This window comes from Bos indicus x Bos taurus, chromosome 11 (genome assembly GCF_003369695.1).
Source record: "Bos indicus x Bos taurus breed Angus x Brahman F1 hybrid chromosome 11, Bos_hybrid_MaternalHap_v2.0, whole genome shotgun sequence".
NCBI classification, from domain to species: Eukaryota; Metazoa; Chordata; class Mammalia; order Artiodactyla; family Bovidae; genus Bos; species Bos indicus x Bos taurus.
Genome location: NC_040086.1, coordinates 91,688,020 through 91,711,810, shown reverse-complemented (window position 1 = coordinate 91,711,810; position 23,791 = coordinate 91,688,020). Strand labels below are relative to the sequence as shown.

Here is a 23,791-nt window from a genome sequence, read left to right as displayed (position 1 = left end):
TGCTTCATCCAGCCCGGCATTTCGCATGATGTCCTCTGCACAGTCTGTTGTTCCACGTCCGGTTCTAACTGTTGCTTCATGACTTGCAAACCGGTTTCTCAGGAGGCAGGTCAGGTGGTCTGGTATTTCCATCTCTTTAAGAATTTTCCACACTTTGTTGTGATGCACACAGTCAAAGGATTTAGCGCAGTCTATGAGGCAGATGTTTTTTTGGAATTCTCTTGCTTCTTTTTTATATACATATAATGCCTACATGTATATTAGACTTTATACAGAAAAAGAGTGAGATTTTTTCACATCCCCTTCCAAGAATCCATTTTTTTGTTCACTTATGGACAATACTTGGAGAAGGCAATGGCAACCCACTCCAGTACTCTTGCCTGGAAAATCCCATGGACGGAGGAGCCTGGTAGGCTGCAGTCCATGGGGTCGCTAAGAGTTGGACACGACTGAGTGACTTCACTTTCACTTTTCACTTCCATACTCTGGAGAAGGAAATGGCAACCCACTCTAGTGTTCTTGCCTGGAGAATCCCAGGGACGGGGGAGCCTGGTGGGCTGACGTCTATGGGGTGGCACAGAGTCGGACACGACTGAAGTGACTTAGCAGTAGCAGCAGCAGTATGGGCAATACTGCCCCCACTGAGACCCATTCAAATATAATCCCCACATAACAACTTAGCTTTGGGAAGCTTCATTTTCCAGATGAATAAACTGAGGTTCTGAGAGGCAAAAATGACTTCCTCTCAAGTTTCTGCAGGTAAGAAGCAAGAGTATATGCTGAAACTGTCCCTCCCAAACCTACACTTAGGGGCTCAGAAAAGGCTGAGGATGCCTGGAACATGGGGCCAGGACTAGGAGACTGGATTTAACCTTGACTCTGCTGTGTGACTCTAGGCTAGCCCCTTTCCATCCCTGAATTCATGACTTATCATCAAACCAGTGGGCCAGGGAGTTAGAGCAGTGAGTCCCTCTATTCCCTACCACCACCACCCCCCAAAAAAAGAAAGAAAGAAAGGAAAAGAAAAAAAAATCTGCTCTTTATTTTACACCAACAAAGAAGGCAGAAAGCAGACCTCTGAGTTCTAACTCTGCCTCTAAAATCACAGCTGACTTTGGCCTTTGACTGAGTAGCAAGTCCTTTCTAATTTAAGGAAGCAGACACTAGGAGGCTTGGGCTCATGCCCCTCCACCTCTAAATAACATAGCTGGTACAAGCAGGACGTTGGAGACATTGGGTAAGTTTGCTAACATCCTCAGGGACAGACCCCAGGAAGGGAGAACTGATCTACTGCCTAGTTCCACACTGCCCCCCTCCAAACCTCAGAGAACTGATTTAAGCTTTTCCCCTTGGCTCAGACTCACTGTATGACCTCCACATGACCTCTCGGACTCCCGGTCTACAAAATTAGGTCACAAGACCAGCTGATCCTGCATCCCTTTTCCACTAGGAGGTCAAAAGAGTCTATTTCACCAGGCAGACCAGGCTGCCTCCCTACTCTTGGAAGCCACAGTTGGAGAAACACATTTTAACCTTCATGTGTTTGCAAAAAAATAAATAAATAAATACAATTGGTTTCATTCAAATGCTGCTGGCTTGGTTGCCATGGATACCTCCTAATCATGAAGGATGACTGTTACTTGTTCCCATGGAGACACGGAGGCCTGAGGAACATCCTGTAATTTCAGACAAGACACCAAATTTCAGTTGTTGGGTTGCCCAGACCTTAATGTTTAAAAACAGGTTGAGGCAGCAACCTCTAACACCTGCAGTGAGAGAAAAGAAGTCAGCATGTTAAAAAGAGGAGGTGTGAGGTGGGGGTGTGTGTGTGTGCTGGACCTCAACAGTGATCGGGAAAATGCAAATTAACACACCCAGATGCCATTTCACAGCTTTTGGAGACGCAAAAAAGGAACAAGAACGATGACCCCAAATGTCGACAGGGTTGTAAGGAATGCTTTCATCCCTGCTGGTAGGAGGAAAAGAATTTGAGAACAATTAGAAAAGAGCTGGTTGAAACTGACACATACATATATACTCTGGGACCAGAAATTCCACTCCTACATATACGGTCTAGAAAAATGCTTCAGCCTTGCACAAGGAGATCTGCACAGAGATGTCTACTACAGCACTGTTTGTAGTAGCAGAATGTGGGAAGCAACCTAAATGTCCACCAACAGGGGAGTGGGTGCCCCAGTGGATGACTGCAGTCATTCAGTGGAAGAGGGATAGGACTCCAAGGGACAATGTCCACGTGGAACACAATGAACCCCTACAAGGGACCCAGCTCTGTAAGATCAGCATGAATCATGCTCAGAAACATGAGGTTGAGTGAAAAGAGTAAATTGCAACAGCAAACAGAGTACAATCCATTCATGCTTTTTTTTTCTACAAGAATGTTCACAACAGCTTTATAGCCTAAAATTGGAAATAAAACGTGTTTCAATAGGTGAATGGTTAAACTGCGGTACATCCACTATGTGTGAAGCAGAATCATGTTCCCCCCAAAGTCCCCTGTGAATACGTTACTTGATATCGCAAAAGGAACTCTGCATATGTGATTAAGGTTAAGGACTTGGAGATGGGCATGCATACTGGATTATCCACACAGGGATAATCTTAAATACGGAAGAGGAAAGCAGAAGGATGGGTCTGAGGGATTCGATGATGAAATAAGAGACAGGAATGATCCGAAATCCAAGAGGAATAATGGAAGAAGTGAGTCATGAGCCAAGAAACATGGGAACCTCTGTGTAGAAACTGGGAACATCTCTTGGCTGACAGCCGGCAAGAAAACAGGAACCCCAGTCCTACAACCACAGGAAACTGACTTCCGCCAACAAGGAATGGGCAATGGAATGGAGCCTTCAGAAAGCAACACAGCCTGCTAATACCTGATTTTAGTCCTTCGAGGCTCATGCCAGACTTCTGACCTACAGAACTGTGAGATGACAAATCTGTGTTGTTTAAGCTGTTATAACAAGTTTTAACCTGTTATGGCTGCAATGGGAAACTCATACACATGACACAGAATATTACTCAGCAAAGAAAGTACTACTCAGCACTACTGAAATGCACAACAACTTGGATGGATCTCCAAGGCATCGCGCTTGCTGAAAACGGCCGAAAAAGCCAGCTTCCAAAGGTCACATGATCTGGGATATATGTATACCTATGGGTGATTCATGTTGAGGTTTGACAGAAAACAACAAAATTCTGTAATCCTTCAATTTAAAAAATAATTTTTTTAAAAGGTCACATGATGCAGGATCTTATATATATGGCATTCTCAGAGCGGTAAAGTCACACAGATGCAAAACAGATGGTGGTTGTCCATCCCTCCCATCCCTTACCCCTCCAGGGGTGAGGGATGCTAGGGGGCAGGTAGGTGGCTCTAACTTGTGTCTTGACTGCAAAGGTGACTGCACAAATCAGCATATGCTAAAATGGTACAGAGTTAGACGCACGCACAGCACCACTGCACACAAAAGATGAAAGAGAAAGAAGCGAAGTGGGCACTGACATTCAGAAGCTGACCTGGCATTCACAGCTCTGTCACGTTACTCTCCTTCCAAATATAAACAACCTCACAGGATACCAACCTCAGACAAGCCTACCATGATAAAATGAGGCAAAACGAGGCCACTTGATCATGTTGTCTAAGCAACTGTCAAAAGCCTGGTCACCGTGCCACCCAAAACGCTAAACATCCCTCCACCCTGGTGAAAACGAGAGTCTGCTGCTTCTTTACCCAGGACAGATTTATCTCAGTGCTGCTTCCTCTCCTTGGAGATAAGATCTGAGAAGATAAGATCAGATTTGCCCCTTCTTTCTGAGAGCAGCCAGTCGAGAGTGAACCCCACTTCCTTTAGACGCCCCCCAACTCACCCAATCAAAGCCCAAATCTTAGAGTGGTTTCTCTCTACCACAATCAGATTGAGAGGCCTTGTGGTTCCCCACAGCATGTGTGCTCTGTCACTGCAATAAATAATAAGCCCAATAAATAATAAACCTTGTGCGGCCGGAGGTGTGTTCCTGGCGGGTCTTCGGCTGGAGGGCATGTGTCATTTACAAGAGATGTAACTATCAGGGGGAACCGGGTAAAAGTGTGCCTCTCTGTTCCAGTTCTGCAACTGCCTATATGTCGGAAAAATTTTCAAAATAAAAAGTTAATAAATAGCCTACTTGAAATACATGGAATCACATCTGTCTAAACAATTGAGATTTTCCATCCGAGAAACTAACTACTGAAATGTGTTCATATCCAGTGTCACCTGAGTAGAGAGAGTGGTCAGCAATCTGGAGGCGAGAGGCACGGAATGTAAACACCACTGCAAAGGTTTACCATGGACTCTAGACTGAAATACATTTGCCATCTACGTGATGAAACTAATATGCTGTTTTACTGTTTGTATGCGTGTGAACTTACATAGAAAAATATCGTAAACAATATCATAAAACTTGGTCAGCGATTTTCTTTGGAGAATAAGATGGGCTACAGCAATATCATTTACCAAATGAAGAATTATTCAGCCTTCCAAAACTTAATATTAAATTAAAATTGAAAAAGATAGTATAATGATTCACTACAAACTATACCCTCTGAACACATCTGAAGAGAAAAAAGGAAAAGAAGTAAGAAAAAAAAATCAGAAAACAAGACAAATGACATCTAAATCAATAGTAGCCCAAATGACCAGGTAGAGAAAGTGGATCAGGAAAGTCCAAAAAATAGATTTAGAAAAAAACTCGTGGGTGAGGAAATGAAGTTCCCCAAGCCATGAAATTAAAAGATGCTTGCTCCCTGAAAGAAAAGCTATGACCAACCTAGACAGTATATTAAAAAGCAGAGACGTAACTTTGCCAACAAAGGTCTGTCTAATCAAAGCTATGGTTTTTCCAGTGGTCGTGTATGGATGTGAGACTTGGACTATAAAGAAAGCTGAGCGCCAAAGAATTGATGCTTTTGAACTGTGGTGCTGGAGAAGACGCTTGAGAGTCCCTTGGACTGCAAGGAGATCCAACCAGTCACTCCTAAAGGAAATCAGTCCTGAATATTCATTGGAAGGACTGATGCTCAAGCTGAAACTCCAATACTTTGGCCACCTGATGCGAAGAACTGACTCACTGGAAAAGACCCTGATGCTGAGAAAGATTGAAGGCAGGAGGAGAAGGGGATGACAGAGGGTGAGATGGTTGGATGGCATCACCAACTTGATGGACATAACTGAGCAACTGAACTGAACTAAACTGAAGCCTAGAGCTGCCAATGAACTGGTGTCCCCAGCCCCAATCTTCTCCCACTGCAGGAGTGGCTGGATAAACTGCAGGAAGAGGCAAAGGTAAGGTCATCATGGCAGCAGATCATGGACCTCTCAGATTGTTAGAATCTTCCAGATACAGCAGTCCAGTAGATGCCACCGTGTGAGTGCGTGTGTGTATGTGTGTGAATGAAGCACATCTGTACTGTTCTTATCTGCTATTAACAGTTAGCCAAATGAACAATGAGTTTGCCAAAATACTGTATTGATATATTGGTAGGTCTCCCACATGCTTTTTCCAGTTCCAGCTTTGGCCATCCATGTTTGGGAGAAGGAGGAAAGGTAGTCCTCAGAGGGTACTGGAGGGCCCCCAAAGAGCCCATGTCCTGATCCTAGTACCCATGAATCAGTTCAGTTCAGTTCACTTGCTCAGTTGTGTCCAACTCTTTGCAACCCCATGAATCGCAGCACGCCAGGCCTCCCTATCCATCACCAACTCCTGGAGATCACTCAAACTCATGTCCAACGAGTCGGTGATGCCATCCAGCCATCTCATCCTCTGTCGTCCCCTTCTCCTCCTGCCCCCAATCCCTCCCAGCACCAGAATCTTTTCCAATGAGTCAACTCTTCGCATGAGGTGGCCAAAGTACTGGAGTTTCAGCTTTAGCATCAGCCCTTCCAAAGAACACCCAGGAATGATCTCCTTTAGAATGGACTGGTTGGATCTCCTTGCAGTCCAAGGGACTCTCAAGAGTCTTCTCCAACATCACAGTTCAAATGCATCAATTCTTCGGTGCTCAGCTTTCTTCATAGTCCAATTCTCACATCCATACATGACTACTGGAAAAACCATAGCCTTGACTAGATGGACCTTTGTTGGCAAAGTAATGTCTCTGCTTTTTAATATGCTATCTAGGTTGGTCATAATTTTCCTTCCAAGGAGTAAGCGTCTTTTAATTTCATGGCTGCAGTCACAATCTGCAGTGATTTTGGAGCCCCAAAAAATAAAGTCTGACACTGTTTCCACTGTTTCCCCATCTATTTCCCATGAAATGATGGGACCAGATGCCATGATGTTAGTTTTCTGAATGTTGAGCTTTAAGCCAACTTTTTCACTCTCCTCTTTCACTTTCATCAAGAGGCTTTTTAGTTCCTCTTCACTTTCTGCCATAAGCGTGGTGTCATCCGGCAAAGGAACTTCAAAGATGTGATTATGGATCAGGTGCAGCTAGCAGCAAAGCATCTGCCTGCCAAGGCAGGAGACTCCAGAGACGCAGGTTTAATCCCTGGGTTGGGAAGATCCCCTGGAGAAGGAAACGGCAACCCACTCTAGTATTCTTGCCTGGACAATCCCATGGACAGAGGAACCTGGTGGGCTACAGTCCATGGGCTCGCAAAGAGTTGGACACGACTGAGCAACTAACAACTGTATAACATAGGGATCTATGTTCATATTCAGCAATAAACCATAATGGAAAAGAATATGAAAAGGAATAGATAGGTACATAAGCATAACTGAATCACTCTGCTGTACAGTAGAAACTAACACAACATTGTAAATCAACTGTTCTTCAATAAATAAATAATCTCCAAATGTCTAATTTGAGGATGTAATACTAAAGCAAACTGAATTTCAGCTCTTTATATAATTTTTAGCTTGAGGAACAGTTGACTCACAGATTGTACATCAGGTCCTATAAGGTACATGAAGTTATAATTTGGAAAAACAAAAGAGCAGCATTGCTTTATGTTCTACAAAAACACGTGTGACTGCCCTACAAAACTGGAGGGAAAGAAAATCGATGCAAATATCAAGCTCACGCTACAGGCCATGAATCGTAGAGTCCTTTGTCTCTGACCCATGAGTCCTGTGTCTTCTGCGGGCACCCAGGAAACTCTACGAGGCTAAGTAGCTAGTCGGCAAGTAGGGTAAAATCCCCACCCTTCACAGTAATTAAAAGAGGATCAAAAACACTTCGGAATAAATTTAACAAAAACAAATGTAAGACATAACTAAAAAAATATTGCTGAGACACATTAAAGAAAATCTAAATAAATGGAGAAATACACCACCTTCAAGAATTGGAAGACTCAGGCTTGTTGAGATGGCATTTCTCCCCAAACTGATGTACAGATTCAATGCAATCCTAATCAAAATCCTAGCAGGCCTTTTACAGGCACTCAATTTTAAATTTAGATGGCAAAGCAAAGGACCTAGACGAGCCAAGCAATCTGGAGACACTAGAAACAGGTTGGGGGCTTTTATTACAGGGTTTCAAGAGATACTGTATAGTCTGGAAATATAACTAAAGTAATCAAGAGAGTATGACATTAGCACAGGGACTGACATATAGATCAATGGAACAGAATAAAGAGTCTAGAAATAGTCCCACATATAGACGGTCAGTCGATTTTTGGAAAAAAGTACAAAGGTAAATTGATGGTGGAAAAGACAGTTTTTTCGACAGATTTAGCAGCAGAACAATTGGATACAGTAAGTCCCCCACATGTGAACAATTTCTGTTCCAAGAGCCGGTTCGTAAGTCCAGTAAAGTTAGCCTAGGGATGCAACTAACACAATTGGCCATACAGTACTGTATTGTAACAGGTTGATAGTGCTTCTCACACAAGTAATACATAAAAAACAAACCCCCAAACATAAAGCATTTTAAATCTTACAGTACAGAACCTTGAAAAGTATAGTAGTACTGTACAACAGCTGGCACAGAGGGGAACGTTCACATCTGTGAAAGCTTGCAACTTGAAGGTTCATATGTAGGGGATTTACTGTATTTGTAGGTAATAAAAATGGACAATCAAGAAATGTGGAGAAACAGATCTAAGAGAAATGAGGACTGCACCCGATGAGCATTTTTATCTTCACACTGAGTCCAGGTAGGAAATATCAGCTCCAACTTTAACATGAAGAATGTGAAGTTCAGCAGCATCAGTGGAAAGGGCCGTGACCACACAGCTAGGAAATGAGGAAGGCGAGATTCTAGCCTGGTGATCTCTAAGTCAAAGGACTGCCCCAGGGTGGTAAAACGGGTTCCAAGTCCTCCAGGAGGCTGAGTGACCCCCCTGCCCTGGGCCACTCTCTCCATCTCCAGGTGCCACCTCAGCCCCACTACCCATGGCAAGAAGAGATGAAGGATGCCTCACTCAACTGTACATTTGGTTCTGCGATGTTGGGTGTGGGGAAGGGAAGGAGTAAAGAGTCTATGGAACTGCGGGAGCTTGTTTTCTCCAAATGGATTGGGATCAGAGTTCAAGTTGTCTTTTCAGTTCAAGGTGTGGTTCAGAGTCAGTGGAGGTTGCCCACTGTTGTGGAGGTGGCGTCTGCTGGGAGAAAGGCATGGAGGGGACTGTGGGAGCTGAGGTCCACAGCATCTCCTGCCCTGGGAATCCTCAATATGTAGCATTTGGTGGGGGCCCGAGAGCTCCTCAGAGGAGACATGGAGGGATCAGGCTGCAGGTTTTCAGGAGGTGGGAGGGAAGCGCCTAGAAGATGCGCCCCCTCCCCACCCTGAGTTGCGTTCCAAGATCCTGCCCCTGTGTATGTCTCTCCGAAAGGACAGCACCAGTGTTCACTCCCTGGCCCCTGATTGGCCTCATAAATAACAGTCCAGGGTAAGTGCTGCAAAGTTTTCAGTATCTGTAGACACTGTCACCAGCTCTTCTCTACGTCCCTCTAACTTGACTCCCTTAACAACTGCCTTTGACCATCCATACTTCCTATTCCTATTCATACATTCAGAAAACTAAGATCATGGCATCTGGTCCCATCACTTCATGGCAAATAGATGGGGAAACAGTGGAAACAGTGACAGACTTTATTTTGGGGGGCTCCAAAATCACTGTAGATGGTGACTGCAGCCATTAAATTTAAAGACGCTTACTCCTTGGAAGAAAAGTTATGACCAACCTAGACAGCATATTAAAAAGCAGAGACACTACTTTGCCAACAAAGGTCTGTCTAGTCAAGGCTATGGTTTTTCCAGTGGTCATGTATGGATATAAGAGTTGGACTATAAAAAAAGCTGAGTGCTAAAGAATTGATGCATTTGAACTGTGGTGTTGGAGAAGACTCTTGAGAGTTCCTTGGACTGCAAGGAGATCCAACCAGTCCATCCTAAAGGAAATCAGTCCTGAATATTCATTGGAAGGACTGATGTTGAAGCTAAGACTCCAATACTTTGGCCACCTGATACGAAGAACTGACTCATTGGAAAAGACCCTGATGCTGGGAAAGACTGAAGGTGGGAGAAGGGGACAACAGAGGGTGAGATGGCTGGATGGCATCACCGACTCAACGGACATGAGTTTAAGTAAACTCCGGGAGTTGGTGATGGACAGGGAGTCCTGGCGTGTTGTGGTCCATGGGGTCGCAAAGAGTGAGACACGACTGAATGACTGAACGGAACTGAACTTCCTATTCCTCATCCTGACATGTGCCTCACTTTCAAAGAATCCCCAGCCTTCCAAAAGGATGAATTTGGCTTCCCTGGTGGCTCAGCTGGTAAAGAATTTGCCTGCAATGCAGAAGATGCTGGTTCAATCCCTGGGTCAGGAATATCCCCTGGAGAAGGGAATGGCTACCCACTACCATATTCTTGCCTGGCGAATTACATGCACAGAGGAGCCTGGCGGGCTACAGTCCATGGGGTTGCAAACAGTCATACACAACTGACCAACTAACACTTTCACTTTTCCAAGGATGAATTACCTGGCCTGAAGGTTTCTCTCCTCCCTGAGCCTTCTTTTTTTCAGTACACGGCCATATATTTAATTATCAAATAGACCATTGACCACGTGCTAATAAACCATGTATTTCATTTAACTATAGGTAAACTATTATGTAACAAATTTATTGTACACAAGTATAAATAGAGGACATACACGTAATTCCTCTCTCTTAACCCAGGCTGACCCAAACCAAATAGTTTAAAATAAAAAAACACCCCAAAAAGCAGCTTCCGAGATACTAAATCTACACATTTATTTAGAGCACTACATCCCACAAATGTAAATATCAATAGAGGTACCAAACTAGGTATCAACAAACTCTACCTGATGATTTTCATATAAGAGATATGGATCTGGTTTTTATAACATCATATTTGAGTTTAACTGGTGAATGGTGATTATTCCGTTTCTGAAATATAAAAGGGCTTGTTCTATCCTTTCTCAGATGTTTACCAGGTAAAAGACACAAACCAAAGAGTCCTTGATTCTCTTTTGGCGCCTTTCTGAGGATTTCTGAGAACTTTAGCTGAGTGTCACCTTTCCATTTTCACTCCTAAGTTTTATCCTTCACCTCTGTAGCCGCAGGGCCTATTCCCGGCCAGACAGAGAGCTGGCATTTATTCCAGGTTGCCGGAATTCAGAATAGTAAAGGCTTCCCTGGTGGCTCAGCTGGTAAAGAATCCACCTGCAACGCAGGAGACCCAGGTTCGATCCCTGGGTCAAGAAGATCCCCTGGAGAAGGGAATGGCTACTCACTCCAGTATTCTTGCCTGGGAAATCCCATGGACAGAAGAACCTGGTGGGCTACTGTTCGTGGGGTTGCAGAGAGGCGGACACGACTGAGTGACTAACGCTTAACACTAAAGGAAGTCCCAGCGTGGAAACAAGTGTTCCCTCTCCTCCACCATGTACAATTTCTCTCTCCCCATTTTTAAAACCCACAGTGCAATACTACACATTTGGAAGCATTTGCAAATGTAGTAAAAGCATAATAGCACATGTGGGCAGGACAGGCATTGCCTTGAGGAGGCTGATTATTCCTGGGGAGAGTGTAGGAGGCTTTAGCTATATCTCAAGGGTCAGCAAAATTTTTTTTTTTCATAAAGGGCTAGACAGCAAATATGTTAGATTTGTCTCAACTCTTTAATTCTGCCAAGGTAATGTGAAAAGAGCCACAGACAATATGAGTGAGCATGGCTGTGTTCCAACAAACTTTACTTATAGACATGGAAAATTTGAATTTCCTATAATGTTCACATTATAAAACATTATTCCTCTTTTGATTTTTGTTTCAACCCTTGAAAAAATGTAAATGCTATTCTTAGCTCACAGGTCATACAAAAACAGGTGGTGGGCCATATAAAAACAGGTGGGATCTGGCCTCTTAGCTGTGCTTTGCTGATCCCCTGCTGTACCTGAATCATTTTATTTCTAAGGAAAAGAGGGAAAAAAGAAGAGACACAATCATGGCAATGTTAACATTCACTTAGTCTGAGATGAGTGCATGGGTGTCTGCAATATGATTTTCTATACTTTCAAATATTTTAGAATTTTTCCAAAAATTCAGAAAAGGAAAAAGCCTGGAAATAACCTTCCAAGTTCTCCCAGAGCTTATCACTGGGTGCTGGAATTAAAGTCGATTTTTAAAATTTTCTTCTCTTCTATAATGGTTATTTCTTTATTACTTTTGTAATTCTAGGGGTTGAGGCTGCTGCTGCTGCTAAGTCACTTCAGTCACGTCCGACTCTGTGCGACCCCAGAGACAGCAGCCCATCAGGCTCCCCTGTCCCTGGGATTCTCCAGGCAAGAACACTGGAGTGGGTTGCCATTTCCTTCTCCAATGCATGAAAGTGAAAATCAAAGTCAAGTCGCTCAGTCACGTCCGACTCTTCGTGACCCCATGGACTGCAGCCTACCAGGGTCCTCCACCCATGGGATTTTCCAGGCAAGAGTACTGGAGTGGGGTGCCATTGGGTTGAGGGGAAAGTGGCAAAACATTGACATGCATGTATGTGCGTGCTAAGTTGCTTCAGTCCTGTCCAACTCCATGCGACACTATAGACTGCAGCCTGTCAGGCTCCTCTCTGTCCATGGGATTCTCCAGGCAAGAATACTGGAGTGGGTTGCCATGCTCTCCTGCACGGGATCTTCCCAACCCAGAGATGGAACCCAGGTCTCTTATGTATCCTGCATTGGCAGGTGGTTTCTTTACTTCTAGCACCACCTGGGAAGCTCCAAAACACTGACATAAACTTTATATTCTTTAAAAAGGAGACAGAGGAGTTTGCCCATAGCCGGGGTTCTCTCCTGGGGACTATCGGTGACCCAGGAGCCTCTTTCACAACATCGCATCCCCCAGCCTATGCCCCCCACTCCTTAAACTGGCCCCTCCCTCTTTGAACGGCTCTGCTTCTGGGGGTGGGACCAGAGGGCTGCATCCTGGGTCCTGGGAAGCCCAGGGTCCCCACCCAGGAGGACTCAGAGGTTGCCGCTAGTGGGGGAAGGCCCCCAGGCCCCCAACCAGCTTGCTGCTAAACACACAGCTCTGAACTGGTCCCTAGACACCAGGTGGAATGGTGACTATCCAGACAGTTAATGGCAAACCCAGGCTTCTCTCAGATCTCCAGATCCACCCAACTTCTCCAACAATGTCCAGTTCTGCCTGCCACCCCCACCCCCAACTTTTCGACCCCCTGTAGCCTCCAGCCTTTATCTATCACTCTCCTGAAGAAGCTCCCCAAAGCACCCCCCCCCACCACTGCAGGCCGGTGTCCCTCTCCCACCCCTGCAGCATCAAGAGTCAGAGCAGGCCTGTTAGCCACGCTCCCCACTCTGGGGGCCCCTTTCCCCACTTGCCAAGGCCTATCTCACCACCAGCCCCCACTATTCTCGCTGTGAGCACGGCCCCTGACCTCTCTCTCCCAGCTCAGACCCATTCCTCTTGCACCAGGATGGGTGACACAGTCATCTACGATCACTGATTTCCACTCTCCCCACCTCCCTGCTCCCCGGATCACATCAGTCTAGCTTGCTGGGGGTTTAAAATCATTTTCCTAAATCACAGCTCTGGTAAGTACAGTGAGAGTGAAACATCAAGGACTCGGCCACTCAGTAGCTGGGTGATGCCGAGCAAGTCACGTAATCCATCTGAGCCTCAGTTTTCTCATCTGCAACAGAGAGCTGATAAGATCATCTGTGAGAAAGGACTTCCCTGGTGGCACAGTGGAGAAGAATCTGTCTGCCAATGCAGGGGACATGGGTTCGATCCCTGGTTCGAGAAAATTCCACGTGCTACTGGACTACTAAGCTGGTGTGCCACAAGCCACTGAGCCCATGCTCTAGAGCCTGAGAGCCGCAACTACTGAGCCCCTGTGCTGCAAGCACTGAAGCCCGAGCACCTAGAGCCTGTGCCCTGCAAGAGAAGCCACCGCAATGAGAAGCCCGCACACAGCAACGAAGGGTAGCTCCCCCACCAGCCACAACTAGAGAAAGCCCACAAGCAGCAACAAAGACCCAGTGCAGCCAAAAATAAATAAATAAGCAAAAAAATTTTTTTCAAAGATTATCTGTGAAAATGAGGACTTAATGAAATACTGCACATGAAGAACTCAGAAGCGGACACCTGCACGGAGTACTCGAAAAGGGAAAGCTGGTGCTGTTATACTGGTGCTGTTATAATGACTGTTATTTCCAGAATTCTCCCTCTCAGTCCCTCTGGCCCGCCAGGGGGGAGTTCCAACCTCTTGGCTCACCATTCAAGGCCCTGCCTGCCCTTCCAGTCACACCATCTGCTAACCCGCTTACCGGACCACCTTCCCCTTAGGCCTGGCTTCCTGTGGGTGGGGGCTGACTGTACGCTCTATGGGAGCCCCTGGCACAGGGCTTGCAAACAGTAGGTGGCTCACTAAAGCTCTGCTGCTCTGAACAAGTACAAGTAACACTTGTAGCAGCCTCTGGCGGGGAGAGAATGCTAAGGAACCATCTGGATGGTTCCGATCGCCACAGGCATCACATTTTATTTCTAGATCAGCCCTAACAGAGCTACAATTAACCCCTCAGGCTTTGAATGAACAGATAACGACAACTCACCCAGCCTATAACGATACCCTACGTTGCTTCACATCTACTTGTTCAAAGTACTCCGGAGCCCAGAAGTTACAGAGCATTTATGGTGCACTCAGGAGGACTCCCACCCTGGCCACACTCCTGAGCCAAACCCAGTCCCCAGGATAGAGATATAAGTGAAAAGTAAAAGTGAAATTTGCTCAGTCGTGTCCGACTCTTTGTGACCCCATGGACTGTACAGTCCATGGAATTCTCCAGGCCAGACTACTGGAGTGGATAGCTGTTCCCTTCTCTAGGGGATCTTCCCCACCTAGGGATCGAATCCAGGTCTTCCCCAATGCAGGCGGATTCTTTACCAGCTGAGCTACCAGGGAAGCCCAAGAATACTGGAGTGGGTATCCTATCCCTTTCTCCAGGGGATATTCCCAACCCAGGAATCGAACCGGGATCTCCTGCATTGCAGGCAGATTCTTTACCAGCTGAGCTACCAGGGAAGCCCTAGGATAGAGATATAAATGGATTAAAAAAAAAAAAAAAAAAACACCTTTTCCCTACGACTAGCCCAGAATGCCGATTTATTGATTTCCAACCTCTAAATCCAAGTTCTACAAACCCCCAAGCCAAAGGACACCAAAAGGAGGCCCATCGTTGGCTGCCTGGCTCCCTCTGGCACAGCTTTCTTCCTCTCCCCTCTGTTCCCCTCACGCACCAGAGTCCCAGGGGAGCAGGCAAGGCCTTGCACCCCCACACCTTCCTCCCTGGGCTCTGCCTTTTCCATTTCACAGCCGTGTCAACACATCACCTCTAAGGGCCAAGAAGAAAGAAATAACACAGCCCAGATGCCGACAGAGCTCTCCTGTCTGTCAGGAAGAAGAGAGAAGGGAAATAAAAGCTAACAAGACTTCCAAAACCAAAATCCCCAAACCTCCTCTCGGGTACCTGGCAGCTGTCAAAGTCAACACAGGAACCCAGTAGAGGCGGGGGGAGAGCCCATCCCAAAGAAAAACCCGGGCAGCTGTGGAGTCTGGGATTCAGAGACCAAGCACGGCTGCGTTTCCAAGGACGTGGTTGGCGTCCTCACGGGCTCAGCTTTTCTGCTAAGGTACAGGTGGTCTGTCTAGACTGTGGAACCAAGCCCATCCTTTCCTGAGCACCGAGTCTACTCTTTTTAAATTTTTTTTCATTCGTATTATTTGGAGGGCTATTGAGATTCCCCTCGCTTCCTTATTTATGCAATCAGAGGAAACCACAGCACAGAGAACTGCTTCCAAACTCAAGGCCACGTGGGCCAGTTTCAGATGGATAATTAAATATTGAACAAACGCTGAAATGCCTCTACTGGATGGGGATGGCTAAAAATAACCACCCTGCCACTCCACGCGCGGGCATCTCCGCTGTTCCCTCTCAAAACCCTCCTCCCAGCAACTGTCAAACACAACCTTCCCAGAGAAATGGCAGGCGGGCGGGGGTGGGACGGGGGAGATCGGGAACTGACTCCCCAAACACCTACTTAACAGAAAACAAAACTTCAGCTCCCCGCAAGCTCTGAATGTTCCTGACCAGGAAATACTCTCCCTTTCCTGACATTTAACCAAGTGGCCTCAAGAGGAAGGTGCAGGGGAAATATCACAGCCATTGCTTTTCTTTTAAAAATAGCCAAAAGGCTACATGTCATTTCAAAGCATAACATGTATGAGGTTCGGTACGTGAGCACGTTTGGGTCAAGTTACACAGGAATTCAACCCCTCTTCCCCCAACCCCCCACCACCAAGAAGACCCAGCTGCCTCAATGTCTCCATCTGGGCTAACCTTTTTTTTTTTTTTAATTTTTTAATTTATTTTTATGTTTTGGCTTCACCGCACGGCATGCAGGATCTTAGTTCTCTAAATGGGGATTGAACCTGCACCCCTGGCATTGGAAGCACAGAGTCTTAACCACTTGACCGCCGCCACCCACTCCCCCACCGCCCCCGCCGAAGGAAGTTCCCTATCCATGCCAATCTTAAGCAACAAACAAAATCAATACCGAAATAGGATGCAAAGGAGTGTGGATTTCAGACATGGATCACGTTAACCTCTTTACATAACCTCGGGCAAGGGGCCTTGGCTCCCTGAGCCTCAGTTTCCACAGCTGTCATGGGGAACAGTTAGCTCCCAGGGCTGGAGCTGCAAGAGATGGCCAGGATCAATCCCTCCAACCTCCCCCATCAGCAGCTAAGCAAAGCACGCTCTGGGGCCATGTCTATGTCACCAGGTCGCAGGAAGTACTGAATGCACTGAGCCAGAGACAGGGGGCCCGGCAATCAGAGCTCCATCCTGACCCACTGAAGTCTGCTTCTAAGCATGAGCTCAGGAGGCCATGGGCCTTAGTTTGAACCTGGCCTCTTCCTCCACACCCTGAGATCGTTTCCTCACCTGGCAAAGGGAAGTGATGGTGATGACCCCAACCTCTAGGAGGGTTGGAAAGTTAAAAGGAGAAGGTCAGGTGAAGCTCTAAGCACCAGACCTGGCAGATGGTCAGGTGGGGAAAAGGAAGCTATTTTCTTCCTTGTTATTAGAGGTGAGGAGGATGGGCCAGAAACACAAAGACCAAGAGGCTGACATTCCAGTGGATGCACTGGGGCCTCTGGCCTCCCTCAAGAGCCTAGACAGCTTGGGGAAGTGGGCCTCAAACTACCTGCCTGTCTCCAGGGACCTCACCTCAAGAGATGCTAAGCCCTCAGCACAAAGGAACTTGGTGGATAAACAGGGTGGAGGCTGTAAGACCTGTGACCTGCCCAGGGAAAGGACATGGTTGGCAGGCATGAATGGGAGCAGGGGTGGGGACAGGGGAAGAGACTGGGCCTGGGGAATGGCCTGAGTCATCCAAGGCACAGAGAGGCGGACCAGGAAGACTGACCCTGCCCCCCACACACAGATGCCAATGGGGTCACTCCCCTGCCTTCCTCCTGATTTATGGCCAGGATGGCTGTGAGCACTCAGTAGAGTTGTTGACTGTGCAAATCAGATAGGAGGAGGTAGTGGCCTTATCAAAACCAAGGCCTGACCTCAGAAGGATCTGCCTAAGGAGGAACAAGGTGGTGTGTTCACAGGCTCAGGATGTGCAGTGAGGCACAGTTGGGCTCCACTCTTTCTGAGCTGCCTGAAGGTGGCCAAGGCTCCCACTCTCTGGGACACGGTTTCCTCACCTAAAACATGAGAATAATGCCAGTATCCATCTCACAGTGCTGTTGTGAGCATTAAATAAGGCAAATAACCGAGTTAAGCCCACTGTCAACACGGAGCAGGCATTCAGCAGACAGAAGTCATTGGAACTTTATTACCTGTCATGAGGAGGAGTGAAGCTCCCAGGACCTGGGGCGTGTCAAGGTGAGGAGGGCCTGGGGAAGCTGGGGCCAACCCTCTCAAAGGAGGGATGTCTCAGCAGGAACAAAGGGAGAAACAAGGCAGAAAAGGGTATGTGCACAATCTCAGCGGTCTCAGCCAAGCTGGGGACCCTTGCATGGACATTTAAAGACCGAGGGGACCACAAGGTACAGGCAGCCCCCACCAGGGCTGTTCTCAGGCTTGTCCAGCCCCCAGGGCCCACACCGCTGCCCAGGGGCCTCTCAGTAGGTCTGCCTGAAGCCAGGGTCCCCAGGAGTGGTCCCAGCACCCGTCTTTCCCTCTGGTGGCACTCGGGCACCTCTCTAACCATTGCTCCCAGTTAGGAAGCAGATTCTTCAAGCCAGCAACCCCCCCAAACCACGTTGCCACCTTACTGGGGTTCCATACCCCTCTCTGTGAAGGTGGCCCCTCTGTGCCTCACTATCTCCCTCTGGACCCCAGGGGTTGGATCACTCAGCTGCCAACTTCTAAGTCCTGGGAGGGGACCACCACCTCAGGGGATCAGCGCCAGTCCTCCAGGGCACCTTTGTGAGGTCCTCCTGCCTGCATTCCTCGGGGGGTGCTGGGGCACTCCTGGGAGCCCCTTCCTGAGGCCCCTCTCACTGACTCCAGCATAGCTTAGCAGGAAAGACCCCCAGGTGGAGGGGAGGAGAAGCACACAGCAAGCAAGGCACAGGCCCATGCCATGGGGTGTGTGGGGGCGTGGCAAAGGAACTGACCATCTACGGAGAAAACATGGGCCAACACTGCAGCGCCCAGGCAGGGCCTGGCATGTGTCTGGATGCCTGGAAAAACTCAGATGAAGACATAAAGAAAAGAACCTCCCCTGAGTACAGGGATGGGCACTCCAAGAGGCCTCCTGACACATGGAGGCAACTAACAGGATTAGCCCCAACTGACAGATGGGGAAACTAAGGCCCTGGGATGTGCCTAGCTACATAACTAGCTCGTGGCTGATCTGAGCTCATTTCCCATGACCCGCTGCCCTGTGCCCCAAAAAGGACTCGGTGCCCCATGGCAGCTCAACAAGCCAGCCTCCCCAGCCGATTGGGAGCTTGTCAAGGGCTGGGAGCCTGTGCAACTCCTCCCCATGTGGCCCCATTCCCAGCATATAGTAGGTGCTCAAGCCGTGTAGCTAGCTGAGTGAATGGGCGAACTTTATTCACGCAGGGGGGAAATGCAAGTTTTCCCAGGGGTACAAGTAGCTCAGACAGACAAAGCTTATCTTGACCTTGGTGGGAGTAGGTGGGAAGGTACCCTGGCTTGGTGACACACTTTGGGTGGCAGGACCCCCTCAAATTCATGGGTCACATCCAGCCTTCAAGTGGTCTGAGCCACAAGGTCCAGTGTAAAGTGGCCAGATGACCCTCGCCACACCAGCGTCACCATTTCCACCCTGCCTCCAGCCACATCAAACTTCGTGCCCCAGCCCCACCAGCAACAGATTCACTCTGCCTTTCCTGAGGATTCAGGGCCCAGCAAAGGGAGGAACCTCGCTTAGTGCCCTGCTGTGGTCACACCGTAGGGGGCTGCAGACACAGTCCCGCACTGGCAGCCCTGCCAGAGACAAAGTCTTCCTCTTGAGCCTGCAGGGAGCTCCCTGCCAGCCACTCCAGAGAGACAGTGGGGGCGGTGGGCAGACGGGTGGCAGACGGGTCACAACCCTTCCCCTGGCCAGGCCCAGCTGGGTCCCCACCACCTGCCAACTCTCCCCTGCTCCTTCCTGTTTCTGAACAAACACACATCTGAGTTCTCGGTCATCGTCCTTCCTTGCTGGTGGCAGATGCCGGAATGGGTGTGAAGCGAGGGTCAGACCAGGGCTGGGATACTCGGGGACCTGATGATGTCACCACCGTGGGACCAATGCCCCCCTCTGCCGCCACAGAGGGGGAGGTTGAGGCCTGAGGTCACCAAGAATGAGCTCAAGGCCTCGGGATGGCTCCCCCAGCAAGAGTTCCCACCTGGGTCGGGGTGCTATCCTCAGGGGGAGAGGAGGTCCTGGAGGCATAGTCAGGGATCTGGGAGTTTACTGGAGGCAGGTTTGTCCCCCAGCCGGGTACCTCCACCTCTTACCCTGCTCCCACCCATGATTCCACATCGCTCAAGGGCCTGTAATCAGGCCCCAACTACTGTTTCCCACTATCCCCTCTAACCAATGCATGCCCTCTGCCATCCCAGGATGAATCCTGCCCACAATAAAGTAAAGTAAAATTAGTTAGTTGTGTCTGACTTTGCAACCCCATGGACTGTAGCCCGCCAGGCTCCTTCATCTATGGAATTTTCCGGGCAAGAATATCAGAGTGGGTTGCCATTTCCTTCTCCAGGGGATCTTCCCGACTCAGGGATCAAACCCAGGTCTCCAGCATTGCAGGCAGACTATTCACCATCTCAGCCACCATATCAAGACATTTTCCAACTCCCCGTCTTTGCACTCTGTCCAGAGTAAGGACATCCTTACTTACTCTGCTCTGTAAGGATAACGACTTAGTTACGGATAAGACTTACTCTGCTCTTTAACAGTAAGGACTGCTGCTCTGTCCAGAGTAAGGACATCCACAGCTCACACAACATCAATTGTGGCCTGAGTCCCAAGCAGCACAGGCTTCTAGCTTTCCAAGTATGGGGTTGGCCAAAAAGTTCATTTGGGTTTTCTCATCGCATCTTATGGAAAAACCCAAACAAGTTTTTGGGCCAGCCCAATATTTCCTGCCCTCAGTCCTTAAACAACCCTGCTGTCATCACCTCCATTTACCAGACAAGGCCACTGAGGCCGAGAGGTAATTGGCCAAAGGATGGCTTTGTGCAGACCTGGGGCTTGAACTCCCATCTGACTCAACCACTCCCTCTGCCAAAGGAAACTCCAGCCAGGTGGTGAGACTCGGTCCAAACGTCACCTCCTCTGGGAAGTTCTCCCTGATTTCCCCAGACATAACTTCTGTTCAGGAACAGTCTCCTCCCACCTCCCTGCAAGCTGGGTGCTTGGCTGGGGCTCTCACACAAGCGAGCCTGGGAGCTGGGGCTCAGGCAATGGCCAGACATGCATTGATTGTCTCCTGCTCAGTTGGCTAAGCAGGAGGGAGAGCTTCTGATCCTCTCTGTGCCCGCGGGACTAGAGCTGGGCTGAGGTCAAGAGTGAAGGGAAGGTCACAGAGGGCATGAGGCAGGGGTGGGGTAGGTGCAGGAGGTGCCCTGAGCTTGCCGGTGACCTGAGCTTGCAGGGGCATCTGTACAGCTCCTGCTTCTTACAACCTGAACCCGTTTCTCCCCGAATCTTCCATGTACTACCAGCCCCCTTTGACAGCCCAGGAAGCTGAGAAAAATGACAAACCTTGTCCAGCATCACAGTGCTTGAGCCCAGATCTCTGGTGGCCCAGGGCCTGGTTGGAGGGAGGGAGCAGTCAGAGACCTCTTCAAGGAAGGCAAGGGGAGGAGATCACAAGCCTTGGGAGAACTTGAAGACTGAATTCCCAGAACACACGCGCATATGCATTCCCAGCCTCAGCTTGAACCCTTCCACACACGGGGAACTCACTACCTCAGGAACTCACCACTTCCTGAGGAAGCCCCGTGCATTGCTGCTGAGCCCTGACTGTGGGAAAAGTCTTCCCCATTTCTGGGGAGGCAGATAAACTTGTACTGCCTGCCTGCCGGACTTATCCTCTCACTGACGAGAAAACTGAGGTTCCGGGCAACCACAGGGTCCAGGCCACAAAACCAGAGCCTGGAGCAGGGGGCACTTGACCAGATGCCAAGCACAGATTTGTTCAAACTCCTCTGGGTCAGGCTGGGCACCGGGCCAGCCTTCCGGATTCCCAAGATAACCCGATGATGTAAACACAGCCCAGGTATCCATTAGGTCCTCCCAACTCCCCCACCCACCTTCCTCCCACCCACGGGCACCTCCGTGGGCCTGAGCCTCTGCCAGGGACTCCAACCTACCCAGGGCCCTTTTGAAGGCCTCCTCCTTCCAGGGGGGCCTCCCCACTCCCTTCTACCCAGCCAGGGAAGGAAGTCCCAGCCCCCACCCAGCCCCCTGGATCACACGCCTTTCCAGCTGAGGATCCTGTTACTGGAAAAAGAAAATGCTGCTTGCACCTCCCCCCTCTGTGTCTTGCCTCCTGGCCGTGAAAGACAGAAACTCCTTTCAAAGGAGGTGGCGCCCACCCTCACCCACCCACTCAGAGAGGTCCTGGACAGATGTTACAAGCCACCACTCCTTTGGAGCCAAGGACCCCTGGAATAGGACCCCGGAGTTCCACCCATGTGTCCCTCCACCCAAGAGATGGTGGAGTCCTGGTTAAGTCCCAGAGGAGCCACGAGGGGGTTGGAGGGAGGGTAGGCTGAAAGGGCAGGGTCCTGCGAGCCTGGGGAGAGCCAGAACTGAGCCAGAACCCCTCAGGGTGACTCCATCCCTCCCACCACCCCCAACCCCCCCCACCCCACCCCCCCGCCACCGCTACTGAATAAACTGAGGCGCAGAGGTCCAAACTGGGGCTCAGAGGCGAGAAGCTGAACTGCGATCTCCACTTTGCCTGCCCTTGGCAAGAGGAGACCCCCAAGCCTCAGTTTCCCCCATCCCCGACTCCCCCACCTCCAGCGTGGTGGATGGGGAGAAGCCGGGGGATTGGGGAACAAGTAGACACAGTAAGGGGCAACCACGGGGGGCGGGTGAGAGGGTCGGGGTAAATCGACAGCAGGAGGACCTGGAGTCCCAGGCACCCCAGGGCGCCCGGCTCCGGGGGTCAGGGGTCGGGGTGGCGCCTACCCCTGGCGGGCCGAGTCCGGCTGCGGGAGCGGCTCCTCTGTCGCTGCAGCCGGGGTCGCCTGAGCAGCCGGTAGTAGTAGGAGGGTCTCCCGGTGCTCTTCCTGGCGCCGCCGCCCGCGGACATGCTGCCGCCCGCCGGGCACCGGGCCGGGCCTGGGCGCGCTCACAAGGGCCCCATCGCCAGCTCCGGCCGGCCCGGCGGGCGTCCCGGTGTTCTCCCGCGCGCCGGTGCGGCCGCCGCCGAGGCCAAGGCTGCCCCACAAAGTCGCTCAAACTCCTCCTCCCGCTCCCGCCCTCCGCGGAGCAGCCGGCCCCGCCGCGGGGGCCTGGGACCGGGAGGCAGGGCTGGCACCGGCCCGGAAAGTCAGTGCGGGAGAAATCCCGGCCTGGAGTCGGCGGGGCCAGGCGGGCCGGAGTGCCTGAGACCCCAGGCGGGTCCCCAGGAGGGTCATCGACCCTGAAAGCTTGAGGCCGGACCTCTGGGAGCCCGCGGCGCCCCACTCCGACGGCGGGTATAGGCACCCGCGTGTGTGCACTCTTTCCGCACGGGGCAGGGCGCACCCAAGGCGACCAGGGGGGCACCCTGCTCTCGAACTGGTCACCTTCGATTGGGGTTCGAATGAGGCCGATGCCGCAGGGTTGGTTTCTACACCAGGCTCCGTGGGCTGAGCACCGTCCCACAAACACACCCCCTGACACACCAGGGTCCCTGCCGGGCAGAAAGCCTTCTCTTGTGGCCCAAACGGTAAAGAATCCTCCTGCGGATGCAGGACATACGGGTTCGATCCCCGGAAAATCCCCTGGAGAAGGGCATGGCTACCCACTCTGGTATTCCTGCCTGGAGAATCCCATGGATAGAGGAGCCTGGAGAGCAATTGACCATGGGGCCACAAAGAGTCAGGCAGACTGAGCAACTAACACTTCACTTCAGGCAGGACATTCACCTGTTCTTTTAAAAATCGTTCTGTTTGATATATGTATTACTTTTATATATTTACAATTAGGGTGCGTATTTCAAGCGCACAAAATCTAGAGAGAACAGAATGAACACCTATGTATCCGTGGGGGCTTTGCCAAATCTGAACATTTTGTCCCTTTGATTTAAAGTGAAAGTGAAAGTCACTCAGTCATGTCTGACTCTTTGCGACCCCATGGACTATACAGTCCATGTAATTCTCCAGGCCAGAATACTGGAGTGGGTAGCCTTTCCCTTCTCCAGGGGATCTTCCCAACCCAGGTCTCCCGCATTGCAGGCGGATTCTTTACCAGCTGAGCCACAAGGGTAGCCTTTGATCTAAACCCTCTCCCAAGTGAAACACCTCAGATGCTGTGAGGTCTCCCTCGCTGGGCATTTACAGCAGTTCTGGTAGGGCTGCGACCAGGGCAGAACCATCCCTACCCCACTGTAGGGATGGAAACTGAGGCTCCCTCTATGGCATCCTGCTGAAAGCCTTCAAGTCAGGCACTCCCCAGCTCAAGAACCATCCATAGCTCCCCAGAGTCCCAAAGCCACAAGTGCAAAGAAGCTTCTTTGGTATTTGAGCCTCCAGCGATCTAGTTCCCCTCA

The 23,791-nt window shown here is 49.7% G+C and overlaps 1 protein-coding gene across 6 annotated transcripts in view; it reads right to left on the bottom strand.

The window, feature by feature from the left end:
• Positions 1 to 23,791, bottom strand: part of DAB2IP (DAB2 interacting protein) — a 212,314-nt gene that overhangs the window by 115,248 nt on the left and 73,275 nt on the right. For 2 of the 6 annotated variants that reach the window (XM_027556163.1, XM_027556167.1), the window contains exon 1: positions 22,225 to 22,407. The exons of 3 other annotated variants lie outside the window; for them this stretch is intronic. In XM_027556163.1, the coding sequence (XP_027411964.1) occupies positions 22,225 to 22,348 (124 nt within the window). In that variant the 5' untranslated portion in view covers positions 22,349 to 22,407. Of the gene's footprint in view, positions 1 to 22,224; positions 22,408 to 23,791 lie in introns of those variants that run through there. One more of the 6 variants, XM_027556165.1, reaches the window with a different exon arrangement.